General features: G+C 41.2%; 1 protein-coding gene across 1 annotated transcript; it reads right to left on the bottom strand.

Annotated features, from left to right (window-relative positions):
- Positions 1-2,931: 2,931 nt before the first annotated feature.
- Positions 2,932-9,480, bottom strand: Dmrta1 (DMRT-like family A1). The gene is given in 2 exon segments (NM_001107945.1): positions 2,932-6,227; positions 8,743-9,480. Coding segments are annotated over 2 exon segments (1,467 nt in total). The 5' UTR covers positions 9,368-9,480; the 3' UTR covers positions 2,932-5,385.
- Between the last annotated feature and the right edge of the window lie 1,366 nt (positions 9,481-10,846).

Below are 10,846 nucleotides of genomic sequence, written 5' to 3'. Positions count from 1 at the left end.
ATATTTTCAAACTGCTCCAAATGGGTTTCGTTTCTTTTTCTTGAAACTTACTTACTTATGTTGGTTTATAGGTCTTATTACCTAATGAAGAAATTGTGCCATAAGAAAGTACATTTATTTTTGGAACTGAAGACTACCATTGGTCATTTCAAACAACAGCAAAACCACATGAACAAGCTCCTTTAGAGAGCTGCTCTTCTTCCAATATTTGTTAACAAAAGTTAATGAAGAACTGCAAAAATCTATGGAAATGAGACTGTTAATACTATACTCTTCAGAAATGAGAATTTTAGTCACTCACCATAGTAAACAACCATGGTTAACTAAGGTACCTGCTGGAAACAATGAAAAGATAAGGGAAGTTATAGATATAATCTATGACTCATGACCAGTTACAGTCCAAACTGGAGCAAATAGTACTGGTTATCTCTTCCTTACTTCAGAGAAATGGTGCAGGCTGTGTGGGTGTGCGTGTGTGTACATCCTTGGTATGTATGTCTGTATGTTTGTGTGCCCATCCATGTTTGCACATGCATATGTGTATATTGATGTTCCTTGACTTTTAATGAAAATATATCACAATAAACCCACTATATGTAGAAAATATAAATTTGACACCTAATATACAAAACATAATAGCTTAGCGAAACTGTGGAGTATTGGTTGTTTAGAATAGAGCATTTGAAGCAGATTTGGGAGCCACAGATATCTGTCACCACCCAGCATCTAAAGAAATTAGCATATCACTAGTCTGGCAAAAGATGAAAATTCAAAATACCGCAGCTGCCACTGGATGCCTACCACACAGGCACTGTCGTGAAGCCCGAAAGACATAAAAACAATGGTAATCGGGGAACATCTTTATACTGCAATTTTCTTGTCTTCAATACCTACTCTAACCAAAAGGTAATAATATTTGCTAAATATATCTCAGGATTAATTTAATAGGACACTTAAATGCAGGTTTGGCTAGGTTAAAGAGAAATGTGCACCTGGCAAAGATGGATAAGATACTTTCTGTCAATGAGAAAGATCAGCATATTTTGTCATCCAGGGAGCACTTCTATCAGCTTTGGGTGAAAGATATTTTATGTACATCTGTTACTTGGAAGGAAACAAGGCAAACATGAATGATTATAAAAACTGTGCTGGCAAGAACTACAAGACTGTGCTATAGGAAACTACATTTCCCAGATTCCCCCTTTTCATAACATTCAGAGTGAAAGCTGACCCAACATTCTATAGAATTGTGGGTGAAGTTTGTCAGATATAAGTAAAAGAGGAATCATCGAATTCAGACACCCAAATGTGTTTCCAGTGTGCCTTCCTTTTTCCTGACTCCGTGTTGCTTTCCACTGCTGACCTCACTGACCCTCCATCTGATGCCAATGTAAGAACCAGAGAAGTCACAGCTGCTCAGTCCCTGGCTCCCCATAGCCTTCCCAATCTCTCTTACTTGAAAGCTATAAAGCTTCTGAAAGTTCCCACTTGTCCATCTACACGGTTGGTGCTTTAGCCAAATTGGTTAGTGATTCTCAGATGTGCCTCCAATGAAATGTTTATTTTCAAGATGCTCCTTTGTGTTGGGACAATATTCTGTAAAGTCCTTATTTCCACAGGCAGTTACAAGGGCTCTGTCTTCCTAACCGAATCTTAACTAATGAAAGGGAGTCTGAACAGAGCTCTGGTTGTGCTGGTCACTTCCTTCAAGGCCTTACAAGAATCCCAAGCACACACACAATAGTATGTTGTGAAAGTGTGGCTCACTGTGGCATGAAAACCAAACAGGAAGCCTGGAACTAAGCCTAGATATTCTCCAGTAATAAGCGCCCTTTGGTTCTACATGCACTAAGTGGATTAACCACAGTTACAGTGCTCTGTGTTGAGCAACCGCCACCAGGGGGCAAAGATAATATCTTAATACAAAGCAGTAACAGTGAGAGTTGTTTACTTAATACCAGGATATAAGCATTACTGTACTGTGCGATTTATTCAAGCTGCCTTTTATCTCCACGAATCTTGCAGGTTAGATATTACTAACGTTATTTTCCTGAGAAGAAACAGATGGCCAGAGTGTATGTAACTTGCCTGTCTCAACAGTAAGGCAAGAAATCCTTCTAGGAAGACATTTGACTACTACTTACTTGGTAAACAATCTTGCCATGTTGGTCTCCAGGGCTCTCACTCCTGAGTCCTCTTTTTCTTGAGCATGTGTGTCTCACAATAACCTCCACACTGAATCCCTTTTAAACCGCACTGTGTTCTATCTCCTCTCTTTTCATATCCTTCTAGGAGGTTTTCACATAGAACCATTTCTCATGAACAATGTTCAATTGATGAATATTGTCTATAGACATTTTTGGGGGGCTTCTTAGAACTAAAACTTGTTCGTTCACTTATTTAACAAATCATTCTCATGCTTCTGAATAGCCGGTAAATGATTCCATCCCAATACTGAGGTGATCATAAAAAGCTCCATCAAGCAGGCCTCTGGTATTTTCAACACAGTAATTCCAATGGAAATATTATGGCGCAGTCAGAGAGCATCAACTGTGAAAAGGCCACTCCTTTTGCTCTTCTGCATTTTCTCTCCATAGAGTTGTCAATATCTATGTCTCATACAACGCATGGAGAAGACAGTTCAGTCTTTGTCTTCCTAACTGCTGACTAGAGAGGTTAGGTGCTCAGGCCTCAAGTAACTTATAGGCATAAATATCATAATTATAAAGAACTCACTGATGTACTGACATGGCCAAAGGGTCCCAACCTTAGCCGTTTGGCTGATGGTTCTTTGTACTCATGAAAAAGCAGTCTATGAAAAACAGGAGGCTGGGTCTAGTCTCTTAATCACATCTCTGCTTTGCACCTAGCTCGATGCATGACACAAAGTACATGAAGTACATGCCTAAGAAATGCAATGACTCAATTTCTCATCTAATACTTTTATTAATCAGTAAATAATGAGGTACTATTTGCCACATATTATGCATCAGACACCACACAAAGCTGCAACGAAACATGCATAATCCTTTCTCATATCTAACAGTCTCAAATTACTAAAGTAAGAAAGCCTTCCTGGTAACTCATACTATTATTACCCTTGGGACTGATTATACAGATCTGAGCTTCGGTTTCCTCAATGTCTAGCTGGTAGTTGGAAGAATTTCCTATTTTATAAAGTTATTTAGGTCTTAAGAGTGGTATGAATTGTTTAGACTATATAGTGCATCATGAAAATTAACTTAATATTTAGATAATTAAAATAATATGTCCACATGTTTTTGTTATTGTTTGTTTTGTTTTGTTTTGTTTTTAAGACAGAGTTTCTCTATGTAGCCATGGCTGTTCTGGAGCTCATTTTGTAGACCAGGCTGGCCTTTAACTTAGAGATTTATCTGCCTCTGCCTTCTGAATGCTGGGATTAAAGGTGGCCATCACCACACAGCCAATATGCTCACATTGTTATGTTAATTTTATGAAGAATCCAGCAATGCTAGAATTGCTGTACTTTTCATCCAGATTTCTGCCATTTACTAAAGCTCTCTTTACATCATACTGTACATTTGACGTCCTGAACAGGATCTACTGTATCTCAAAAATAGAATGTAGATAGTAGATTCATAAAATAAAAACAACTCTAGGGTCACCAAGTGTCCTGATCTGAATACATTTTAGGAGACATAGAATCTCAGGAAACTACTCACAGTCGTGTACTAACGGGCCACTTGGTAGAATCATTTGGTTGAAAGAGCCATCATCCAAAATCAGTCTGATCTTAATATATGTTGGCTGCAGAGCAATTGGTTGCCAGACTTCGTACAGTATTCAGGCTCTGAGCCTGAAGGGTTTCTCCATTTTGTTTTGCACACAAAAGGTGAGCAGTGTATCCACCTACATTTTACAGACTGTTCCTCCATCCTGCTCCATTAACATTTATGCAAATTGTTAAACACGTTACATTCCAAATCAGCATGAGATACTCTCCAGTCATGCATTAGATTTTTTTTTTTTTGGTAAAATACACTGTGAAAACTTATTAGCTTAGTGGAAAGGACACACATATGTAAAAATAATTTTAAAAAATGTCTAGTGATTCTTGCTGCTCAGATAAAGATATCTCCAATTCCTACCACATCTGAGTCTTCATTATTCTCCACAATACAGTGAAGCCATTGTCCGTTTAAAACTTAAGGCACATGAGGAAAACATTGTACAGGTGTTCCATGAGCCGTTTTTTCCTGGGGCTTCCCAGTGGCTGAATTGAAATGCTAGATGGATGATTTTAAATGCTCCAGGTGGGGAAAGAAATGGATGCCTTAAGACTCTAGAACACCACTAAGTTTTTAAAGGCAGCAAGTTTTACTGACCTTTGGAAATTTTGTCTCTACTAAATACATTAAATATACTTTATATAGAATCAGTAGATATTTATCTGAGCAGATAACTTGGTTGTTGAATAATTTCTTCTTACCTTTGAGAATGGGTGACAAGTTATCTAAAACAAATGATAAGGACTGTATCCCCAGATAAAAGCATAAGCTACTCAAAAATTATCCTTAAGAGAAAACATTTCAAAACATGAAAATAAATACACCATGATCCAAAATGGTTACTTCACAAACGTGTTAGTCTGTAACAGTTAGAAAACCACTTGTTTTCTCAGAACTGAATTGCAGTTTGTGATAGTGGCCAGAAGAGGGCAGGGTCTTGCTTCTTATGACCCTAAAGTTCTTTGTGCATTTACAATAACTTTAAAGAGAACATTCAAAAATATTTCCTTTCTACAAATAGTAGCTAAAGAGTACAAAAACGGACATTCCAAAAAATATATTCAAATTTATTAGGATTGCTTACTATTGGTCATTTATCAGCAAATAAAATGTTTTTAAATACTTGGAACAATTTCTGGCTCATCTGTGGTGGAGGAGGAAAAGACGGGAGGGAAAAAGGAAGAGGGGAAGATAGAGTTGTTTTAGAATAATAACCACAATCTCCCACTCCTGGTTCATATTCTGCCATACGAATTTCTTTTTACACATGTTCACAACTATAACCCCAACTGTACAATAAAATAAAAGCATGTATGACTTTATAATAAAAGTGATAATTTAGGGAGAAAATTCATTAGTTTAAAATAATAGTATTTCCTGAAATAAGTTTATTCAAGGCATATATAATGATTAAATGCTTTTTGATTTAATAAATGCTAAAGAAAATCTAAAATATATTACACTGCTTAGAAAAATAGCAATTAAGACTGAGAGGTCATTCTTATGCTCTTTGAAGTACATTAATAAGGGTGTGTGCGTACATGCGTGTGTGCGTGCCTGTGTGTGTATGTGTTGCATGGCTCCAGAAACACCACAGAATGGTAGAGTGAATATGTTACAGGTGCTCCTGATTGGGCCTGAAATACAGTCTACCACCAGTTACTAAATGTTTGCTAGGAAGGTGGGGCGGCTCCCTAATCATCCCTGGAAATGCATAATCCAAAGTTGGCCGAAAAGGCAATGCTGGAACGAGTCCAGGCGTTAGGTAAGGCGACATAAAACCAGACAGTGCTCTTCCTGGAGAAGAATATGCCAGGCGCAGTGGGCTGAAAGCTAGCCTAGGATTGAAACTGTAGAGAGATGAATCTCCTCCGTAAGCAGCAGACGCAGCTTCAAGAGGAGAGAGAGCTGATTTATTATTTAGAGTCCCAAAGCCAATGCCAGCAAGACTAAAATCTGAAGCCCTCTGAAAGGCTGCATTTTCCAAGTCTGCATGTGCTAGGTCCCTGCAGTCTGGCTTATGTTCTTTCCCATTTAAGATCTGTTCAATGGCTTGGACTACATCTCCCTTGCAGAACTGTAGGATGCCTTCTAAGCGGCTACGCTTGTAACCTGGAAAAATCCTGGTAAGAATTCCGAGAGGGTCTCGTGGTCTTGAGGTCACCGTGGAAAGGCTGGCTGTGGTAGCAGTGTAGTCTCTGGCCCACTCGCTTTCATTCCCTGATTCCAGGTCAGAGGAAGAGAAGGACCTGGGGCTGTCTTCTCCTCCTGACTGATCCGTGGGGCAAGGAGACAGGATGATGGTCGATTTGTCCGACTGTTCTGAAATAGATGACATGAAGCCCTGTTTCTCCATGGTAACATTACCGTTAGATGATCCCGGAGAACGGTGATGAGTGTTGGAGACTGGTTCTTCGTGTCTACTCTGGCATGACTCACAGTTACTCTGTTTTGGTTCTGCAGAAAACAAAATAAATCAGTCATAAAAATTTGCCACAACAAAGTTATGTCCACCTAAAGACAATGATGGATGAAATAATTCACTCATTCACTCTGTGTGTGTGTGTGTGTGTGTGTGTGTGTGTGTGTGTGTGTGTGATGCTGTCTATACAGTATAATTAGCAATTTTGATTCACCCAAAACCATCTTCATGAAAGTCACATTTTAAAGATCATGCAGAGCTAGCCTGTGTGGGTACAGAGGAGGTTTCTCATGCATTTCAGGATATAAAGTTATACAGTTAGTACCTAAATCTCTTAGAAATTAAGGATCAAAAAAGGAGAGTTTGTTGTTACTCAAAGTGTCAATGTGCCACACCGTCTTGGAATTAAGAGATTTTTCAAATTTTGCTTTGGTCTAAGTGATGTTCTTCTGTCCCACACACAATGATCCTATATAAAAAGAACTAAGGAAAACAAGTTGTGAATATTCCACTTAATTTAAATGGTGATCTGCAATGTTTTCTGGTGTTTCCCTGTATCTTTAAGAAATAGTCCTAAACATGCTCTATAAAAGTTTACAGTTTATTTAAAATGTAAATTATATCCAATTTAACACTAGAGGGGTCAAAATGCTGTCACTACATAAAATACTTGATAAAAGAAAAGTTTGAAATGTAAGTAAAAAATACATCTAATAAAAAATTTTAAAAAAAGAAAAAAGTTGTGGCAATTTTAAGACTGCACACTGGTGTTTTCAACTTTAAGTAATATAAAAACTTGTCGAATGGCATTTGCCACATGGAAATCAATTTCTATTACTCTTCTGTTCCACTTGCTTCTACAGCAACTCACTGAGTATTACTCCTGAAACATAGGAAATATCAAAATTAAATCTCTGTCATTTTGTCTAAAAATAATGTATTACTTCTAGATTGAACTCCCAGGACAAATATCTCTAAAGAAATACTAGTTTCAAGCTGCGCTTGGGGGCTTACAACTGTGATTCCAGTACTGAGGAAACTGTGGTAGACACTTGGTATAATTCCCTTCATCCCTGTCCTCTCTACTTCTGGGGATTCTTTTATTCATTGTTTTAATTTTGGATACTGATAGTTTTCCTTCCTTTGAACATAAGCATCTTTTACATAGGAAAATGTTATTCCCCTCTGAATCACTGTAGGTCTTTGTCTAGTGAATGAATAAGTCTGTGAATGAATGATATATACAATATCTTACAATAGTGTATTCATGTTGTTTTAAGACGGGGTAGTCAATTTAGAAAGCCAATGAAGATGCCTCTAAAATATGGACTTGTTTTTTTATACACAAGTCGTTGTCACAAAATAATCTAATACAATCATAGGCCTGCAAATTGTACCCCTTAGTACAAAAAGTTTACATAAATCCGTACCATCAGTCAAATCTCGTTAACAATGTACTAAAAGAATGCTGCAGTCTCTCACCTGTCTTGATCTTCCGTGAGAAAGGCTTAAAGTCCATTGATCTATTGAAATAAACTAGAGCATGTGTCCAAACTTGACGTAAGAGAATGCAAATTTTTAATGCAGAGATGGACTTCTTTCAAAATTACAACCTGTTTTGCTAAGATCTGCAGTTTTGACCACCAAGCAAAGTTTCTAATTAATAACTTACCGCCGGTTATCGCATAACTTCGTGTGATACAACCTGTTTGGCATTTTAACAAAATGATTTAAAGGAAATTCTCATTCAACATCGGTCCTCTGGATGGCCGAAATGCATGGCCAACACGATTACATTGATATTCCAGGAAAAGTTGATTTGGGGTCATTTTAGTTATAGACACAAACAAGAGATACTAGCCATGACTTTGAGGTCAGAAACTACACGGAAATACTAACACACTCTGCTGCGTTCTCTCCAGCTACAAACTGACACTCTCGCCAATGGTTTCATAGTCAACAGAGAAGGCTCAAACTATTTCCAATGAGAACTAAATGTTAGTCCTTACAGCTTTTCTCTCCTTCGGGAATTGTGCTTAAAGAATTAAAATGGAGTTGGGGAGGGAGAGAAAGAGGTGAGCAATTTCGGTTTCTTCTTATGTGCTAACTGGTGACAAAACTCTGTCCCAAAACCAAAGATGGCCAAATAACCACAGTCAGCTGGTTTCCTGTGCAAGAACACTCTGGTTTTACAACTGGAGTGAGTGATAGCACACCCGCTAAAGTTTTCTCTCAGTGCCTGCGTAAGTTCTTGCCACAGAAAAAGTCAAAGCAGACCGTGCCTACATCCTCTCCCGGTCAGCCTGCGGCTGTGATCACCTATACTTCACTGTTTTCATTATCTTTATCAACTGTCAACAGGAATGAGCTCTTCTAGTGAAAGCCTAACTATTCCCACCCTAGCCATCCACAGGGCAGATCCGCATTCCTCAACTTCAGCACTTCTTTCAAACAACTCTTTCTGCCCACTATAAGGGAGCTGCTGCTCCTTTCTACACATTCTTCCAGAACAGTCATTTTCTCACGCGAAAAGCAAACCAAAAGACTCACCCTGCTTTCTCTCAGCAAAATCTTGCTGGAAAACCTCGAAAGCTGGGACAGACCGGCTCCCAGGGTGTCTAGAGGCACCCGCTCCCAGAGCAGCTACAGTCATGGGGCTACTCAAAACCTGGGGACTCTCGGTCCTGCCGCTGCCCCCCGAGGCTGGAGCCCCGGGCCCCGATGGCCCCTGGTACAGGAGCCTGTGCAGCCCACGGGCCTCGCTCTCCTCCTGCGCCTGCTGCCTGCGCAGCGCCACCTGCGCGGCCATGACACGCTGGCGCTCGGCGATCAGGGTGCACTTGGCACACGCGCAGTCCCGCCAGCGGCAGAAGCGCTTGTGGCCCTTGAGCGCTGACACCACGCCATGGTTGCGACAACGGGCGCACTTCGGGGTCCGCGGGTAGCCGCAGCCCACCGCCCCCAACGCCCTATCCAGCCCAGGACCCGGAACGCATCCTGCACGACCCGCACTTGCGGTGGATCGCAGAAAAAGGCCAGGCGGCCTTAGGAAAGTCGCGGACACCGGGATCCCCGACGACACCGACCGCGCAGCCGAAGCGGGAGCAACAGCCCGCCCTGGGCCCAGATGGGGTCGGCACCCGCCACTGCGGTCTCTACGAGGAAATTGCTCCATTGTGAGAAGTCGCTTCTGAGGAGTGGAAACCAGCAAGGGCGCGCTGTCCAGAGCGACCCTGTAGAGATATCCGCTGAGGACCGGCCTAGGTCCCGCTGTCCTGCTCCACGCACTGACGATGAGTTTGGTCTCCTTTCCCAGAGCAAGAAATCGCGGAGTCTAAGAGCTCCAGAACCTGACCGAGGGCGCAGCCAGCCAGTGAGCCTCTGAGTCTAGAGGCTGGGACAGTGTCCTGAGCGCTGCCAGTCTCCTGAGCCTAGGAGGGCCAGGCTGGAGGACCACCCCGCCCACCTGGTAGGCTGGCCAAGGAAGGAGGCCAAGGGAGGGCCTAGGGCTGAGAGTGGGGACTTTCAGGGAGGTGGCCTGTGGGATAGTTTAGAAACGGTCCTGATCAGACTGAAAGGTCCATTAAGAAAAAGAAACCTGTATGTAGTTAGATATTCACCCCCCTGTCAGATGTAGAGTTAGTGAAGGACCTTTCCTAATCTGTGGGCTGTCATTTTGTCCTAATGACAGTGTCCTTTGGCTTACAGAAGCTTTGCGTTTTCATGAGGTCTCATTTATTAATTGTTGACATTAGTGCCTGAGACATTGGTGTTCTGTTAAGGAGATTGTCTCCTGTACCGACAAGTTCAAGTCTATTCCTACTTACTGTTCTATTAGATTCAGTGTCTCTGGTGATAGCCAAAATATATACAGAACTGAAGAAGATATACACCAACAATCTGAATAACCCGACTAGATGGGGCACAGAGCTAGAGAGAGATTTCTCAACAGAGGGATCTCGAATGGCGGAAGAGCATGTAAAGAAATATTCAAAGTCCTTAGTCATCAGGGAATGCAAATCAAAACAACTCTGAGATTCCACCTTAAACTCATCACACCGACCGAGATGAAAATCTCAAAGGACAGCACATGCTGGCAAGGTTGTGGAGCAAAGGGAACACTCCCCCACTGCTGATGAGAGTGCAAACTTGTTCAACCACTCTGGAAATCCATGTGGCGGTTTCTCACAAAACTGGGAAGAGCTCTACTTCAAGACCCAGCTGTACCACTCCTGGACATATACCCAAAAGATCTCTCACCACCCCACAAAGACACATGGTCAACTATGTTCATAGCAGCTGTATTTCTAATAACTGGAAACCACCTAGATGTCCCTCAAGAATGGACAAAGAAAATGTGGTCCGTTTGCACATTGGAATACGACTCAGGTATTAAAAACAAGAACATCATGAACTTCATAGGCAAATGGGTAGAACTAGAAAATATCCTGAGTGAGATAACCCAGACTCAAAAGGACATGCATGGTGTGTACTCACTGATGAGTGGATGTTAGCCATGAAGTACAGGCTAACCACACGGCAGTCAACAGACCTAAAGAAGCCAAATAACAAGGAGACCCGAGGGAGAATGATTGAATCTCTCTCAGAAGGAGAACAAAGTAGATATCGGAGGTTGATGGAAGGAGGAGCAGGG

This window comes from Rattus norvegicus, chromosome 5 (genome assembly GCF_021556685.1).
Source record: "Rattus norvegicus strain SHRSP/BbbUtx chromosome 5, alternate assembly SHRSP_T2T, whole genome shotgun sequence".
Lineage (NCBI taxonomy): Eukaryota > Metazoa > Chordata > Mammalia > Rodentia > Muridae > Rattus > Rattus norvegicus.
This window is presented reverse-complemented; position numbering and strand designations above follow the sequence as displayed.